The following is an 18,664-nucleotide window of genomic DNA, read 5'->3' as shown; positions in this document are numbered from 1 at the left end:
CACTTTGTTTAACAACGTTTTGCCTATAGTGATATGATTGAACTGATATATTCACCGAAATATGATCTGAAAACCTCAGCTGCATTGATGCAGTGTTACTAACGTTCTCCGGGAGTTTAAAATAATCCAATGCTGCTCATCTTTGTCTGTACCCGAATACCTGGCAAAGCTTAATAGGCGGAACAATCCGGAGATCCCAGACATTCTCATAACATGAGCTTAGCTGCTGATCTCGCAGTCTCAAGCTGTACTGCAACGGCGGCTGTAGCCTGTTGCGGATGTAAAACACACGAGTCTGTGCAAAATCGGTGATTTAACGTTGTTTCGCAGGATAATGTACTTTTTGTGATATAGGTTAAAGAATATCGTGGCACGAAAAGTTTACGGTAAGCGATGTGATGCATGATTCCACAAAAATCGGATGCATAACCCAACCCAATGTTCTGTTGTCTAATGTAAATAGGGTACATTACGTGTTTCTGTAAGCAATGCGAATGAGTCCGTATATATATATATATATATATACATGAGTTAGAATAACAAAATTAGCTTTTGCAAGCAAGGTCCAGGGTCGATTGCGAAATTGACAAACGTGGATTGAATGTCCAACCAAATGTCGCTGCTGCTGCGAGTAGCCGTTGTTTATGTCACCTCTGTCCTCCCTAGCAGAACTTTTCTTCAATTGCTGTTCTGTGGCTTAACCTTTAGCATAGCTACTAAATATGGCAATCTTTTTTTTTTATAATTTATATAGGCTTACATTTTTCAAGCGTAAGTTAGAAAATATATTCATAGATACTTGTTAAAAAAAAGTGACGAAGTAAGTTGCTCTTATACATACATATCTTTAAAACAATAATATTTTTAAAAGCGCTCGAAAGCATTTTTTTCACGCACATCATTTCGTCTTGAGCGTCTAACTTGACTGAAGGGCTTTTCTTGCCTTTTGTATGACTTGCTAGGAGTTCAGTCCGCACTGTGCTGCTGTAGACATAAATGGCCTGAAGGAAACAGAAAGGAAAGGTAGTTCACTGACACATGCCAATTTGTCTAGATTTTACTAAAAAAAAGAATACTCTGACTCATGTATACATGCGTAATATAGACTAACGAAACTCGAGCAAACCGAAGATACTAAACTAAATTTTTTGCCTTAATAGTAATCATTTACGAGAAAATCGAAAAAAGAAGATGTAGATGGACATGCAAAAAAGACATTCGATGGTTGTAGCTTGTATGGTGTACTTAAGCAATCTATGATGCTTGAACTAAAGATTAAAGCATAAATTACTGTTTTCATCTTTAGCTGTCACACTAATCTCATCACTTGCATGTTATAGAATCCGGCTATAATAGCATTTGTCCAGTGCTATGAGCACCTGTAAGGCTTTCTATGTGCGTAACACCCATTCGGCTTCTATTCGGGTTTCGGCAGAGTTCAATTTGAGCAAATTGAAACTACGTTTAAGGACCAAAAACTCTTTTTCAGATGCATCCGACTTAATTCAATACCTATTCGAGCTCCTATGACAGAACCTATGACAGATCGTGTAGTCCTGCGCGCTCTATCCAATCAAATAGGTAATAGTAAAAAGCGCTAAGTCTACATAGAAGATTTATTGATATTTTCGTCAACAGAGGACCTCTTTCAAATCAGTTTTTTCAAATCAGGCTTTACAGTTCCCATTTATCGATATTTAGTTTCTCTCCTGTGTTTAGTTTCAGCTTTCTGAGCTTTGCAAAGCCCTATTAATCCCGCATATCGTTAATTATGATTTGATTTAATTTTAACTCAACGATGATGACATGCGTGTCACACTGAGACTTTAAAATTTTCACTATAGTTTTTCGTAACTCGCAGAGTACAGCTGTAATCAGCGATTTCGTCACCAGAATACCAACTTTCCACACCGCTACAGGCTAAGGCTACCGAGACGGCATGCGACATAAAAAAATGCATAACGTAAATCCTTTGTTTATTGCTTATTTATAGAATATGGACCGGGACAAAAAAGCTTCTCTACTTAAAACACGCGCCCTACCATCAGGATCGAAGGGAAACCCTCGGTTCAATTCGACAGAGCTTATCATGCTCGGCCCAAAACAGAGCGATAAATCGACTGGAAAGGTAATTTTTGTTAATATATTTATCATCGTGTCAGGAAGGAATGTTGCTCTCAAAATCGTCATTAAATTCAAGTAATGTTGTATTAAATGTAAAGACCACCTCGAAGAGTGATGATAATTACCCCCGAATTACAAAAGTTAACCAATTTGGAATATTCTTCTAGGCATTAAGTGCACCGCCCCTGGATCGAAAAAGGACAGGTTCGCCTGGACCCGCCAAGAAACCGAAACTTGCTGGCCCGTCTGGACAACCATCGACTGCTGGTCTTCAGAAGTTCGCACCAGTCAGTATTATACAACAGAGACTCAATCATAGCTGTTATACTAATCGAATTGACTGATTAGTATGTAGTAGCTGCAGCCTCGTACGAAAAATGTATTAGTCGTAGTGCATAGTCAAGATTAATTCAATACTATGTTTATTATGTCGTAGAATTAATTTTCATATCATTCCTCTAATGAGTTTAAAATATCAAGCTTTAGTTGTTTTTAATGTTGATCAGTGTGAGCTTGTTCAGAGATTAACCTCATCAATACACTAAACTTACTCCAAATAGAAGAAGCTACTAGTATTGGAAACACTATTTTATCAGGTGGTGAAACGTGATTTGATGGGCGGCGGGGCCCGCCGGGACTCCTGGGAAACGAAAGTAATAAACGTCGAACCCGAGTTGTTGATGGCAAAGTTTGCGGCAGCCGAAAAGGACGGCGATGAGGACCGTATGCAGGGTGTCCTCTGTGGAGCTGTCAAACTCCTGCGCAGTCAGCGACCCAAACCTGACGCTGTTCTTTATCTTTCTCTTATGTTCCTGGCGAAAACAAGACCTCAGGCATTTCAGGTACATACAGATGTGTTTGCTTCGTTATTCCTCGGTATACTACTACATATGAGTTTTTAAGAAGAGAAAAAAACTGCGAACCGCCCAACTATGAAGGTACTATTATTGGTGTTTGTCTGTTGTTGTTTCAGAACGACACAGTGATCGAGGCATTCTGTCATCTGCTTCGCAAAGAGACTCCGCCGTCCCCTGCGCTTAAAGGCAAGGGAGCAAGCGCAGTGGCCATTCTTGCGGCCAATCTGCTTCTGGCAGTATTTCAAGACTCGGATCAATGGCCAGATGCGTTTGTTCGAGCGTTCGTTGAAGATTCACTTGGAGACCGTCTATGGGTTGATCATGAGGAGTGCAAATGTTTTGTAGACAATATTCTTACTGCATTTAAGACACGCATGCCACCGAAGAGCATGATGGCGCCAGAGCTTACGTTTAAGTCAGAGGCATGTCCGAGTCCACCTGCTGCGTCCGGCGCCATTGCGACCGACGACGACGATTCGCTAAGTAGTCTGCACCTCGATCTCAAAGAAACGACAATGTCGTTGAGCGTTGTACCTCGCTATAGTGTGCAGGAAGAGCGAATTGAAAAGTATATTCTTGACATCATACAGGAACAATTGCAAAGGCGGCAGCCCACCGATATTTCTCGCAACGTGCTCAGATTGATGGTTTGTACCTGCGGCCTAAGTGCCGTTCGCGCGTTAGTCGCCCATCGGCTTGAAACGTGGCTATCAAATCCAAAGCTGACACGGCCCGCACAGGACCTTTTGTTAACCACATGTATGAACTGCAATCAACATAACAAACACGATCAGGACGTCATTGAGTATTTAGTTCGAATTCGTTTAAAAACAAAACCGGTTATCAATAACTTTCTGCAATGCGTTCGAGAGCTCTTGGGCCTCCATCCTGATAATTTGCCTAGCATGCTGAGGCGAACTATCTTCAACGAGCTATCACAGTCGCGCAACCCGAACAATATGGGCCTTATCTCAGTAATTCTACAGCACTCGCCAGAGCGGGCAGCCAGAGTGCTTGCTGAAATCTTCCAAGATCTCTTAGCCAGTAGAGAAGATTACTTGCGTGCTTTACGTGCCTTGTTTCGTGAGATCATACGTTCGCTTCGGCACGAACTAAATTTCCACTCGTTTTGTGCAGGACTTATGGTGGAGCGGAAAGAACCGCATGTTACCGGGCTCGAACAGCCGCTCAAAGAGCGCCTCCTCATGCAGGTAGCGGACCTCATCACGTTAGCGACCTTCATGGCAGTCACCCCGGCAGTGAAAGAATGCGCTACTGCGTTGTATCGTAATGAGAAAAAGGACATGATACCACTCTATCATTTTCAGCAGCAGATCTCAGCAATTCAGTGTGACGTGGTCGGCTGGATGTATATGGTCGTTATGCGAATGTATCGGCCTAATTATCAAGACTTTATGCATGTTTTAAGGAAATGTCTGTTTTTACTTGATCAGCCTGAACATTACTGTAGAGACAACTGGCCTCCGGAGCAAGAACGCGGCCTTTATCTTCGGATATCGAGCGAAATGCCAGTTATGGAAGATACACTCCTGCGGATCCTCTTTATAGGTATTTTTTATTTTAATACTTTCAAGCTGAAATGTAATTATAAGGGGTTACAAAAGATGTGCTTGTTGCGTGGTCCCTAATCACTCGTTTATAGCTCGACACTTCTAAGCTCCTCCTGACGTATCTGTGGTTCCAATTGAACTCAATCTAAATAATCTTTATTCAAGAATACAAGTTTCAAGACCGCATGAGTTTGGAAAGACTGAAATTAGGAAGTTCCATGTAACCTGACTACCTTATGACGACGACAATAATGATGTTGGCACGAACTTGCTGCTAACGATGCCTAATAAATATTAGCTACCTTAAATACATAAGTGCAATACGTAAAGTCGTTGTTTACGCAAAAAAGAAACATTTTTGTCCCCCTAAGGTTACGCTCTAGAAAGCCTTATATTTTCATCTAGCATATAATTATTTGCTCTTTGGTAATCAAAAACGCTAACCAAATTCCAGGGATGTCGAAGGAGCATCCAGCGACCCAGACGGACGCTGTCGAGCTGGTCGATGTCCTTATCCGCCGTGCAGGATTGGTGCCAGGTGGGGGTTGCATTGAAGGCGGCGTGGGCCGACCTGTTCTTCAGGTAGAGCAGCTGGAGTTGTTCGACATCGTGTTCTCGCTGTGTGCTTATCATCAACCGGAAAATTATGCTCTTCCTGAGGGCTATACACCTCCATCTCTTGCGATTGCTGATTATTATTGGCGAGCATTTATTATGATGCTTGTTGTGATCGCTCATAATCCGTCTACGTGCGGCCGTAAAGCGTGGACCGAGTATCCGACGTTAAGGGCGATGATGCATATGTGTATCACGAACCAGTTTGTGTTCCCACCAAGCGGTGAACAGAGTGAAGAGATGCACAATACGGAAACACGTATCGCCATACGAGAGAAACAGTTGATTCTTGAATTCGAGACTCATCTTGCTGCTGCTTCAACCAAAGTACGTTTAGTGATAGATAAACAAGCATATGAATGCGCATACGCGATAAATGGGAAAGACTCCCCACAGCTCTAATAACTTACCTGCCTTTGTGTTTTACAGATGGTGATCACTGAGCAAAATTCGTTGCTTCTCTCAAAACTAATCAAAATGGATCCAACTGGACCAGCTCGACGACCGCCACCGCCTGTCTTGGAACAGCTCAAGGCTTTGAACGATAAGTTACGATTGGGCCAACTCCTTTGTCGCAGTCGAAATCCAAACTATCTTTTGGAAATCATTCGCGACCGGCAGGAAGGCGGTTCGTCACAAGCGATGCCTTGGTTAGCCGATTTGGTCGAAAATTCAGAAAGCTCCCTTGACATGTTGCCTGTGCAGTGCTTATGCGAATTTTTACTTAGCGACACTCTCGAAGGAAGCACCGAGGCGCAGCGGCAACGTATGATGCCGAATAAACGACGGAAACTGCAGCAATTAATGGGCCACCTCCATCGCCTGCTCCGAAATCCCGAGTCTGATTGTAATGCTGCCCGAGAAGTGATCGAGTATTTTATGAAGAGGCTAACTTCGCAACACATGGGCCCTCGGGGCTTAGCGGTACGAGCACTACAACTTTTACTTTGTCCGGCCAATAACGGGGCTAACGGTGTTCCCGGAGGGCAGCAGGAGGGCGGTGATTTTGACTGGCTTCTTGAGCAGATCCCACAGCTACCCCACTTTAATTACCTGCTTGAACAGGTGATCTACACATTGCGTCAGGCCATCCATATCGAGACGGATCCGTTGGCCGTCGTGGCGTATGTGGCCTTTCTTTCTCTACATACGCCGGAGGAGCAACAGGCAGATGTTTGTCTCGACCTGGCGCATCTCCTTGTTGAACGGGCGACGATAATGAACGCGATTTTACCACTAGACAACAGCACGACATTCGTCTACGGGGATTTGTTCCTTGTCTCACTTTTAGATCTATTTATCGCCTATCTCAACTTAGCTAGGCGCTCACCACACACCGCATGGCAGGATGAATTCGTACAGGTTAGCTAGATATTATTGAGTCAACAAAGGTCGAGTTCATACAGGCTCCGGGAAAAAGTCAAATAGCTGATTACGCATATGGATATTCCTTATTTTTCATGTCACTACTATATATATATGTAACCATTCGCCTCGAACGCTTTCTCATTTCCGGTATATAAACATCTTAGAGTCAGCCGGAAAAGTCAATTGAACTTCAAATGATATTGCCTAATTTTTAAGTGAATGCTGCTTAACTTGTTTTCTAATTATTTCAGGTTGAGTGGTCGTCAGGCGAGCGTGCTCAAATGCACATCCTTGTGGTGCACTCGATGATCATAGCACTGACGTACGGTCCTCCACGCGAACGCCCAGAACGGTTCACGCAGTTGCTGCGCATGTGGTTCCCGCCTGATGGAGTAACAATTCAGGCCTTTTTGGCTGGCACCCGTGATGAGGCTTTACTACTGCCGGACTGGCTGAAATTGCGCATGATTCGATCACCCGTCGAGCAACTTGTTGACGCCGCACTTCGAGATCTTAGTGCGGACCAATTAGTTCTATTTATACAATCCTTTGGCATACCCGTTGCTTCTATGAGCAAACTTTTGCAGCGTCTTGATCGTGCTGTAGAACTCGATCCTCACTCAATGAGCAATGCTATGCTTGACAAAAGTTACATGTCACAGTTGGTCGAAGTTCAACATAGGCGAGGCGCAATAGGCGGAGACCGATATAAGGCGCTCTTAGCTGTGGACAAAGAACTCGAGCATATGGAGACAGACAGCGCCAAACCTACATCTGTCATTCAAATTGTACCGCGAAACAACTGGACAAGGACTGCCCAGTCAGAAACAATGTTCCAGTCAGTAACAGACGCGATCGTGCAAATCTACCGGTTAGAACCAAACCAGCCCAGCATTAACTCCAAAGTTGAACAGGACCTTTACAGCAGATTGCAAAAACTATTTGCTGAAGACATCGGCAAGAAGTCAGTGGTTGGGGGCGCAGTTGCCGAATTTATTCTCACTTGTGAACGAATTTTAGAGAACCCGCAAACTGGACAATTGTTTGCAGCACAGCTCCAGTCAAAAGCGGCTATGTCTTGTTCGTTATTTAAGCTAGTCATTACAGCCCTTCGAAGTGAAACCTCCAACTCACCGCTGCGGTTCAAACTTACCTGTGTTTGCAATAAGCTGCTCGAACTAGCAGTTAGCAATGTCAATACAGGAGTCCACCCAACTCCATTGCTTGAAATCTTGAAACAACAGGTGTATACCAAATCAACAGAACGAAGATCACACTCTAAAGGACACGCATCTCACAGGCCAGATCAGCGTCGGCAAGAAGAGCTTCAACGGGAAACGCCTGCATCTGTTGATGAAATGGTGGAGTCATTAACAGCAATCGCAGTCAATCAACCTGACCGTCTCGAGGAGGCCCTTTGCACCCTGGTGCAGCGAGCGATCCGTAGTGGGGACAGTAGCCGTCTCTGCCAGGCAGTAACCCAGATACTATCCGATGAACGGTTGTCATCAAAAAATGCAGATCAGGTTAACACATCGTTTGCACTGGTAGATTGGTTTGAACAACTCGAGCCGGAGTGTGTCTGGAGCGATAAAGCGGCACAGCTGAAACTTTTGTTCGAAAAATATAACAATGAAGGCTCAGCTTCTTCCAGGTTCAGATTGTATCTTCTCTCGACGCTAATTCACAGGGCTCATTGGAACACTCTTCTTGAATGTATTGCCATGCTGCTCACTCGTCCGATTGACAAGAGTTTGGACGCTTCGACCGTGCTTGATTTTCTTAGTGCCTGTATGTTTATCCCAAAGATATGGCAGGGTAGAGATAAGAAATTGCCAAAACACCACACTGTAGAGAATGTGTTGGCATTGTCAACCGACGAAATGTGCGCAGTCGCTGACTTTATGTTGGAGGAAATGTTGAATCAAGGCGACGACGATAAGGCTAAGGAGATCGTGTCTCAGCGAATGCACATCATTGAGCACTCATGTGTGAAGCAGGCACATATCACCTTCCTGGCAGATCATCTCGTCACTCTGGTTAACGAAAACAGCCCGCAAAGTGCGTCAGCTAAGGTTCTCCTCGTGAAGCTCTATCTGAGTATGCCTTCAGTAATCTTCTCGGCCGACTCGGTCAATTATCTGTTATCGGACATCAACCCACAGAAGGGAGGTTACACGCGTGTCGATTGTTTGTCCCATTCAATTCTCATAGCGATGTCGGTATGTGATACAGATAAGACATTTAAAAGCGATCTTCGTTATTTAAACCTTAGTTGTCGCAAGTTGGCAGCCACGCATCCCGATCTTCTTCTTCGCCAACTTCCCCTGATTGCTAGCCTCCTCCATTCTCGAATGTCAGCCGGTATTCCGATGTTTGGCACAAAGAACAACCGAAAATCATTTCTTGTGTGCATTATGGGCGTTCTTGAGCTACTCCGACAGAAGCTCTTTAATCAGGAATATATCGCTGACGTGAATACGATTCTTCGGGTATATCTCGAATCGATGTTATTGCACGTTAATGCCGGAATGACGCGTGCGGTCGAAGACAATATTGGGGGCAATCTCAACCGACTATTAGGTCTTGTCAATACGTACGTAAAACATAACCCCGATGCTGCCCGCGAGTTTTTGAACGAGCACCAGGAGCAACTCGAAGAACTGGCGCGTACCTATAAGAACATGGTATCCCTGCGTACGCTGTTGAAGGGAGGGGCTTTTATTCCCGAAGAAAAGTCGGCTTCAGGAGGAACAACGACGCCAGCGATAATCGTGGACTCAGCTCTTCCGGATGATTCGATAAACAAGATTCCTCTAAACCTTGCGGACCGGGATGCTACCATACAAGGTTTGCAGAAACTCGAAATGAGCGCTTCGCGTCGACCAGCTATTCTCGAGCTTTATCAAGACGAGTTGCAAAGTCTTCTTTCGACTGGAGACAGCCAACTGTGTAAACAAGCATTCCGTCTGATGCTGCTTTGCATCGAACAGCGGCCGGCCGCCGCAGGCAGATTCGTATCTTGTTACCTTCAATGCCTGGCAAGCGAAACTCGAGACGTTGTCAACATGGCTCTCGAGAAACTACCTGAGTTTGTCGTGCTTTGTGAGGAGCACGCTCCCTTACTACTTAATAAAGCGTTCCAGCTGGGCATATCATCAAATGTCAACAGCGTTGAACCAATATCGGACGCGCTGGAACTGCTCAATATGCAGTACGGAAATTAATTACAGTTGTACAGCGGTGCGCACATCTATTAGATATGAAAAGCAGTAAGGTGTAACGCGGCTTTACGTATTGTTCGCATATAGAAGAAAACATACACCAGTAGCCAAGATTGGACACAGCGGAAGGCGTCAATAGAGTCAGAAGAGGGCTATCAACGATTTCGTGTTGGTAACGGCGGACAGCGAACCACAACAAAATAACAAGATTTGCGGAACATGCAAACCCCGTACAGCTTCACTGAACAAATTGGGATATGAACGAACAGAGTGAACGCAGAGCTTTAGTAATGTTAAACCTGAGAAACAATATGAGATGCTGGCGAACTCATTCCAACTTAACAATTAACCAATATGCGATAAAAACCAAAAACAAGAGTAGAACAAGATCGTGGTACAGCTGAACTGACAACGAACTAATGGAATAAGATACTGAAATCAAGAGTTGCTGTCGGTGTTGATGAAAACGATGATAATGATGGCGATAATAATAATAAAAATGGAAGTAATATTCAGGGAATAGGGAAATTATGAGATATAGAACGGGCCAGTTCATATGGCGACATACTTGGCAAGACGTCAGTAATTTTGTAAATAAAATATTTGTTGCTTTTACCATTTGCACATATCATCTTCGGCGAGTCAGCTTCGACCCCGTTTCCGTTATAGGTAGTATTTGTAGATTGTAAGTACTCACCGTAATAAACTGCTCCGCCTGTATGTTTATATGGTGTTATTTTTGTAATAACGAAGATACTGTAACCGTGCCTCTAACGTAAACTCTTTTTGGCACTGTAATAGAGGCACGGCCAAAAAGAGTTCACGTTAAAGTTGAACAAACGTTAAACCCATATCTATAAGTTCGCCAAAAGATTCCCCGTCACAGTTAAATAGCACAAATATGCACAAGCGTTAAATCTATAACAACAGGGTCGCCAAAAGATTCCCCGTCACAGTTAAATAGCACAAATATGCACAAGCGTTAAATCTATAACAACAGGGTCGCCAAAAGATTCCCCGTCAGCTAAATTGCACAAAAACGAATTTATTTTTTCCTTATTATATGTTTAGATAGTGATTTTTTCCTTATTATATGGATAGATAGTGATTTTTCCATTCAAGATATCAATGGCTTTCGATTGTCTGTTTAATTGCAACATCTCATCGAAGACAATGGGCATAAATTCAATCGGTATTTTTGTCTATCGGAATTCTCCGGAATTAAAAAGGCTTTGCGGTAATGTACTGATTCATTATAAAATATATTTTCTCACAAATACGGTTTATTTTTTTCTACACACATAACATATATAGATATCAACTTATGTGCCAACACCTTGCTTTACTTTATGCATCGTATACGAGTGATACGCTATACGGAGTGGTATTATTTATACAGAGCGTTCATTGATCCACCTTTTGACACTGGGCTCCAGGCTTTATGAGCACTGAATCGCTGAACCTTTAGTCGTATATAAAAGCGGAAGTACTTGTTCCTTCTTTCTTTGCAGTTGCTGACGTTTATAATTAGGCAGTATAATTGTGCGTAGCCCTAGCTCATGTTCCTTTTTGCTTCAATGTTTACGGTTTTATTGTTTTCTATTTCTATCTATAATAATGTAACATTTACTTACATATACCATTGCATCGAGTCTTTGCGTATTCAAAAAGAAATAACGTTTAGCATTTTCCAAACACGTTGGAAATACACATTTACATATCCATACGCTCTGCTGGACGAATACTTCGGCCACTGCGTTTGCTCACAGTTACATTCGATTTTTTCCTGTTTTGCCACAGGTTACCCTCATCGAGTGCAGCCGGCAAGGTCCTCGCGCGTTTTGATTTAGGCATATGGTTACATTTGCCAGTAGTAATTACTGAAGGTGTCACGGCTTTTTTTAATGTTTTTGAAGCTCTGCGCTTTGTGCCAAGGTTTATTTGAGTAACAACCTTCTGTGCACCGGACGGAATATGCACCGGTGCTAGCACTGGCGGTGGCGAATCATCTGGAATGAAACCAAGGAGTTCGCGGACTTCCTCCCGTATATCAGTTACCTCCCAGTGCTTCCGTCGCCGTATCCAGTAATCGTCCAGCCTGCTATTGCTATCTATAATAGACGCACGGCTATCCTCGCTGTCGACAAAGCCAGAATCTCTCGACAACATACGTCCTGAGCATCGACAAGGTGTTGAAGACGTCTCTAACCTTTTTCTCGTACTGAGAATTGTTGACGCCACGCTCATAAAAGTGCACGCAAGCGATGACACTAAAACATCAGGACGACTGGATCGCTGGTCCTGACCAGTTGTTTGTGGGGTTCTGGATGAATTCCCGAACAGATCTGCAAACGATCGAGGATCGCCGTCGTCCTCTGAGTGAAATACGGGATCACCTGAATCAACATTTGTCTGACATAAGGCTTCTGGCAACAACGGGAAACCGTTTACATTGTGCTCTTTCTTGCCTATATTCGACTTTGAGGAACGAGTCTGAAACGAAACAGTTTTCTTATTCAGTATACCGGTTGGTTCGGCACCAGTGTCTATAAAGCTAAGTATAATACACACAGCTCTCTATCATATATTTATGACCTTTAAATGGGCACGATAAAATATACAAGTGTTTAATAATCTGAGTATTAAGGCTGAACAAGTGTATATCGCGTTTGTTGAATTTATTCTTTTTATCTATAAGCTAACACATGGCTCAAACAATTAAACCAGTAAGCATTTGCTGGAAATATTTTTAGTCTTTTCGTCTTTCTATAAACAGTATTATAACGAATCTGTTGCGGCGAAAATAATTACAATCGTTGTCTTCAAACGTTCGACGAATCGAAATCCTACGATCCTACGAACAATTGATGAACGAGTTAGTATCCACTTATGATAAGAGGCCCATTTGAGCGTACACACCTGAATTCCAGCGCCAAGATGGTTTGCCCAGATCCTCGCCTGCGGTTCCTGCTGGCGAAGAATAGCAAACTCTTGAATTTCTGACATGGAAGGCTTTTGTTCTCGCGACTCCAGATTGTTCCCTTCGTCACAATTAGCATGGCTGTGGCTATCGTGTCTAGTGGTGTTCTTGCTGTTACTACCATTATTATTATTAATGACGATTCTGCCGTTGAAGATATCAAGTTCTTCATTATTGTCGTTATTCCTATTCGAGGTGTTGTTGGTGGAACTGTTCTCGCCACTGTCCTTCAGTGGTTTATTTTTTGTAGGCGATGCCCGAGCCTTCCGCTTCATTTTCGCTACTACGTCTTCCAGCCTCTCAACCAGAACGAAACACGTGAGTCCACCATCCAACTCAGCAAAGCTACTGGCATTACGTTTCAGCAAGTCCCGTCGAGTTGTCCGCTGCAAACGCACTTCGTCGCCGACAAGGGCCAGCGCGCGATCTGCAGTTAATCGTGATTTTCGATGTGTTTTCACCACGCACAGCTGGTCTCCGGTCGAACTTGACAGTTCATCTTTCGAGGCTCGTCGTTGTTCAAGGCTTTGGCCTAATAACGAAACTTCAATGATTGGCGATTTCGAAAATTTCGGATCCACATCTGAACCCTGGGCACTAAGCTTCAAGGGATCATTTACCGCCACTCTTGCGAGCTGTTCCTCGGGTAACAACGGACGTCGCAAATCGTTAGTAACAATTCCAGCTTCGAGATTTTTACAGAAATTATCTAATGGCACCGTCATGTTATTTTTAGTTTGCCGTTCCTCCTTTTCTGGATTGCCAGCGAGAAAATTCCCTGTGTTAACACAGACTTGGTCTGCGACTTTACAGTCGCTACTGTATGTTTTGTGTCGCGTCTCCAACCGGGTGCCAACATTACTCAAATCTCTCATAAGACTCTCAAGTATCACATCTTTCTGTTGCTCCGTTATGAGATCATGATTTTCGTTATTGCCGAAATCACTGCCAAAAAAAACGTCATCTGTCCCTTCCGAGAAATCTGCAATGCAATCCACCTCTGGCTGAAATAGACCCCGTACTGTAGCGTTTTTTCTTTCAAAAGACAGACTTTCACCTCCAAAGGTATCGAGTACTACAGGCCCGTTTGACTCTTCGCTACTATCATCTTCCCCGAAATTACTGCTGTTGCACATTTTCCTTATCCGTTTAGCATATGTCTCGATATCACTGTTGTCTTCGTCTTGTGAGCTCAATTATAACGACGGTGATCGAGTACGTTACCTAGAATATGGTTATTTCGTCAGAAAATTTTAGACCTATTTGCCTTTGTTCGCGATTACAGTGACCCCGGCGTGAATCGCATCTGCAGCGAATCACAACAGCGACAGTGCAGGTGTCGAAATCGGGTAGAAACTACATAAAGAGAGCTTATATTTCAAAGCTCCGCTAAAACAAAATATACATGTGGCAATAACAAACATAGATAGCAACAAACAAGCATATCATGCAGCTAACTACAGTAGGTATAGGCGATGCGTGTGCTTACCTCTTGCTATTACGAGATCTGTAATTTGGTATTGGATCCATAATTCGATACGCTGCGTAGAGGTGATATGTGCGGCGAACCAAACGAGGCAGGTCGTCGCTAACTAGCGAGAAGTCGATAGGGACGACTTCATTCTCTGCTACGAAGTCCTGTTTATCTCTGCACATTGCATTGGTGAAACAATTCGGGAGAAAACACAACCATGTCTTATAATTAGAACCTTTCGCATGAGGCTCGATCGAGCGAGTTTGATGAATGATCGGGAAACTAAGACATGAAATAAGATGTTACGGATGAGGTCACTCATAAATGAGACGTAAGTACAATTGCGGTACAGTAAAGGTGCGAGGGTTCTTGTGACCGATAGGAACTGATTTGATGAGAGGTGTTGAATGTAACAAATGAATGCGAGATAACTTTATAGTGCACATAGGCACAACGCTAAAAAAAATAGCTATAAGAAGCACATGGCACACTTCAACGGAGAAGGGAAGGCAAACCACAAAAACGAGGATTAGGGCAGTGTTGGTGATGTATCTGAAGAGACGAGAGAAACTTTGGATGTTCTTTAGCAGATGCTGCAGCATCTTTAACTTTAAAGTTTATCCTTTTATTAATGATGACTATTTATATAATAGCCGTTGAATAATTACTGTACCTCAACTTTTATAAATATTACTACTAGCGATTAACTATGTGTTGATCTGCTATCCGTGTCCCTCTATCATACATGATTACTGCCTTGCACACGGATCATTATGCATGCACTCTCAGGCAAAGAGTCAACGATGTTATTTGCGAGAACCCATAGTCATAGTTCATATGATGAAACCTTGTTGCGGCTTGTCGTTTTAGCAGTCTGAAAAACGTTGCAAGTTTTACATCCAGTACTGTAATGTGCAATGCTTTAAACGGCTAATCTCCAACACCGAAAGAAGTGCGCCGGTTTAGATGCGAGATTACCTCAGGTGTTCTTAGTTTTAGTAGTAAAAATGGTTTTCCGAGAAACTGCCTCAAATAACTGCAGCAATGAGTAAGTCTATCAAGAAAGAACATAGGATTTAACTGCGATATCTAATAGAGATAGCGATATCTAAAAGACAAGATTTTACCATTCGACGATCTATACGCACGCGTTTAATTGACTGATAAATAACTTGCGTGTATTAAACATATCTATATACATAATTGATACAATCTATATAAGGTGAGACTTTACGTTTCCAAACCACACATGAATCTCGACCGAAAGCCAATTTGTTCAAGGAAACGTTAAAATTTCGAGTTTCCGAATCTTTCAGCTTTCCGTATGCAGTATTTTGATGTCAGATTTTTGCTAGCTTCATCCTTTACCAGAATCACAAACAACCGAGTAAATCAATTAAGAGATAGCGACTAGGTTTAGTCTTAAAGATGCTAAGTTTTTAGGATTATCTTGAGAAGTCACCGTTTTTTCAGAGATGCGTTCATTTGTAAGTTCAACACATTGCCGCTACTTATTTGAAATTCAGCTAGATGAGCAATTTGTGTTCCGTAAGTTTAGTGATCATAATTTTGCTGTAGAACAAAATGTAGAAGAGCAACGAGCCAACTTCTGAATTAGGTTCTACAAGTATAGGAAACTGTTCTGCATAGCAAACAACACTCGACAATGTAAGAATACTCTTCGCGGGTTGCGCCGGGGGCACTGAATGAGCTCAGTTATGCCGTATGCCTTTTCTTAGATCACTCGTTCTATTATAGGGTTTAGATCCGGGGTCATACAATATACTAGGAATAAAGGATGAGCAAGCTGCATGTTAAAAATCCAATATACCATATACAAGACAATGTCACCTCATGATGAATGCAATTCGAAACCATAATGAATAGTCTCCCCCACTGTTCGTCGCACTGTTTTAATTCTGACTAAATACCTACGCAATCCCAAAAATGCACCGTCCAAACGACACCATTTTTTGCTTCCCGTATTTTATATTATCTAAGAAATGGGTGTATAGCATTGCACTAAATCTAAATTCTGCCATGGCCAATCCGAATCTTTGGCTGCGTTACCAACACAAATCCGCACGCCGGTCACTGTTGGTCCAACTATTAGCATTGGAAAATGATGACAAAGGTTTTTTGTAATGAGGACACGTAGTCTGAATTCGCGTCCGGGCGTAGTCACTGCTTCGTGCTGGCAATTAGCCATCTTCAAATCACACGCTTAATCTTGATTTTGCATGAAGTGGCTTAGCCCATACATGGCAGGGCAAAGTTTACTCACCCATAGTAACCACTCTGTCACAGATATAATCAAATAACAGTTCGCCGGTCGGTCACTCTTTGCAATGCCGAATTCGTCCTCTTATCACTAGACGTTTCGTCAAATTTACGCATTCACTAGCAAGTCCACAAAACAATCGTCTACAAAGCTTTTTCCTTAACAATTTCATAGAAGCTATACATTACGGATATCCCGAATTTTGTTAAAGTACTATTTATGGGCTCAAGTTTCTGCTACCGCACTTGTTCGGGCTTCACAGCCGAGCAATCAGCCTCGACAGCTACAATATTTTGTACTCCAAAGCAATGTAATTGGATTCAATTCTTGTTTCACACCACTGTTCTATTCTAGACACGATATCGGATACAATGAGATCCAAAGCCTGCCGTAGCCAGCTCGAGAAGTACCAGCAGGTCTACTACGAATCTAAGCTGCAATATCTTGCCGCGACTGCCACCTAGAAGAGAAAGCACCTCGTCGTTTTTCTCCGGGTCATCGTCATTCCATCTAAAGACATCTAATTTAAAAGTAATAACTATTGGAACATTTATTGGTTACGCTTAAGATTTTCGTACGATTTTATAATATTAAACGTATATCGTTTTTAGGACGTAAATGCATATGAAACAAATGTTGTGAATACCAGTCGAGTGGACAGAGTCACTCGAATTCTCATACAGATTACATACATACATATATACATTATACACAGTTTTTGGTTCAACGGAGTGCAGTCATTTCTGGCCCAGACCCAATAAATGAACCACCAATACGCTAATTTGTAGCAGAAAATATATCTTCTAGTTTATTAACTACACGGCCAAAAAGATAATTACATATAATAAAAAACAAACACTTATAGAATATTTGCGGCTGTGTGCTTATGCCCCTTATTGAACGTCTCTCGGTATGGCTGGCTAGGCTTTTTGTCTTTAAACAGTTGATGAGTTTTTGCCAAATTTGAACAAGCTCTACTCGTTCCTGTTAGCGAATGGGCTAACCAGCGATATTCGTCAACAGGTACCGCCCGAGACCTTTAGCCAAATAAACACAACCTGTGTTTGCACTCACAGTACGGTTGCCACACTATCTTACAGCCAGAATGGAAACCCCTATAGAATTGGCGCCTGCGTAATTATCCCCCGCAGTCTGATTAAGATCGCTTAGTCTATAAGCTATGCCAACTCACCATTTACATTTATTAAATTTCTCACAGCTATACTGCACTGCTATTGTTGTCGGCGCGAGCGGCAGCTACGTAGATGTAGCGAGCTGCGATGAAACCTTGGTCGCAGATTTTTCTTTAAGTGACATAGCAAAGTGCTACAACCCAACCCCAGTGTCGTGCTTCACTGTGGCGCGCGCACACGTACACTTATAGGCGCACACGAGAGACACTAACAATAACAGGCCATCGCCTTTCGTTCAACAGCTACAACAACAATACTGGGCGGACAAGTACTAATATAGACACTGTCTCACAAATCAAAACCAACTGACGAACACGCTGAACATTTTCGCGAGAGGAAGCCAGCAGAAGACGGACTGAGCTTATTTCCAGAAAGTCAACCACATCAACTGTAGTTCCCATACCATTGTAAGCGCATCAATGGACATACGTTATTTGTAGCAGTAGTTCTAACACGGACGGCCGGATATCTCAACCTGTTATGAGTTAGAATCTACGTTTTGGACATTTAACAGAAACTCACCCCGAATGCATCAGTATGCGGTAGTTGTCTTCCTCCTGGTGGTTCCAGCGCATTGTCGGTTTCGATGGCGACATCATTTGCCCCGGCATGTTTGTTTCAGTTCCTCGCATTTTAGTCTCAACGGTACCTTACTACTGTAACCATCCCTACCGCTGAACAGCAAACCTGGGCAAACAGCCCGCACAGAAGGCCAGCGAACCACGTTACTCTGATGGTCAACTGATTTTGCTGCTGATTGTCTCTACGGTTGTTGCCTGCACTGGTTTCGCCCTATAGTCGCACACGGTCTTATTGACATAGCGCGGCGACGGAACACAACAGCCACAGCACCGAATCAAAGCGCGGAGAGGGCAACTGAAAACGGAAGGGAGAAGGATTTGAGTTTCGTGATGATTAAATATCAGTACAAAAAGATGTCCTGAATAAAGTCCGACCTTTTCTACAGTGTTGAATGG

General features: G+C 42.9%; 2 protein-coding genes across 5 annotated transcripts; one reads left to right on the top strand and one right to left on the bottom strand.

The window, feature by feature from the left end:
- The first annotated feature begins 203 nt into the window (after positions 1-203).
- Positions 204-10,479, top strand: IntS1 (integrator complex subunit 1). 4 transcript variants are annotated; one of them, XM_022833703.2, is made up of 10 exons: positions 204-386; positions 963-1,023; positions 1,490-1,581; positions 1,994-2,128; positions 2,292-2,411; positions 2,721-2,966; positions 3,098-4,550; positions 5,007-5,494; positions 5,597-6,529; positions 6,787-10,479. In XM_022833703.2, the coding sequence occupies exons 4-10, from the start codon at positions 1,997-1,999 to the stop codon at positions 9,760-9,762; spliced, it is 6,348 nt and encodes a 2,115-aa protein (XP_022689438.1). In that variant the 5' UTR covers positions 204-386; positions 963-1,023; positions 1,490-1,581; positions 1,994-1,996; the 3' UTR covers positions 9,763-10,479. The 4 variants fall into 4 exon arrangements, with proteins under 4 accessions (XP_022689438.1, XP_022689441.1, XP_022689442.1 ...); XM_022833707.2 differs by having other exon boundaries at positions 205-386; positions 5,597-6,091; XM_086968448.1 differs by lacking the exon at positions 204-386 and having other exon boundaries at positions 450-1,023.
- Positions 10,480-10,784: 305 nt separating this feature from the next.
- Positions 10,785-18,464, bottom strand: LOC111260739 (uncharacterized). The gene is made up of 4 exons (XM_022833709.2): positions 18,210-18,464; positions 14,229-14,387; positions 12,679-13,963; positions 10,785-12,252 (listed from the first exon to the last, which is right to left on the bottom strand). The coding sequence occupies exons 3-4, from the start codon at positions 13,873-13,875 to the stop codon at positions 11,473-11,475; spliced, it is 1,977 nt and encodes a 658-aa protein (XP_022689444.1). The 5' UTR covers positions 13,876-13,963; positions 14,229-14,387; positions 18,210-18,464; the 3' UTR covers positions 10,785-11,472.
- Between the last annotated feature and the right edge of the window lie 200 nt (positions 18,465-18,664).

Source organism: Varroa jacobsoni, unplaced genomic scaffold (genome assembly GCF_002532875.2).
Source record: "Varroa jacobsoni isolate VJ856 unplaced genomic scaffold, vjacob_1.0 scaffold_472, whole genome shotgun sequence".
NCBI classification, from domain to species: Eukaryota; Metazoa; Arthropoda; class Arachnida; order Mesostigmata; family Varroidae; genus Varroa; species Varroa jacobsoni.
The sequence above is the reverse complement of the archived record's forward strand: the minus strand, read 5'-3'. Positions and strand labels throughout refer to the sequence as shown.

What these genes read in the sequence shown, in the direction of transcription:
- IntS1 (XM_022833706.2), top strand. Translation starts at nt 1,997, where the DNA reads ATGGACCGGGACAAAAAAGCTTCTCTACTTAAAACACGCGCCCTACCA. An exon ending in GTCTTCAGAAGTTCGCACCA is followed by an intron (nt 2,412 to 2,720) that starts GTCAGTATTATA and finishes CTATTTTATCAG; the next exon opens with GTGGTGAAACGTGATTTGAT. An exon ending in CCTGCGGATCCTCTTTATAG is followed by an intron (nt 4,551 to 5,006) that starts GTATTTTTTATT and finishes ACCAAATTCCAG; the next exon opens with GGATGTCGAAGGAGCATCCA.
- LOC111260739 (XM_022833709.2), bottom strand. Translation starts at nt 13,875, where the DNA reads ATGTGCAACAGCAGTAATTTCGGGGAAGATGATAGTAGCGAAGAGTCA. An exon ending in ATCTTGGCGCTGGAATTCAG is followed by an intron (nt 12,253 to 12,678) that starts GTGTGTACGCTC and finishes GTTTCGTTTCAG; the next exon opens with ACTCGTTCCTCAAAGTCGAA.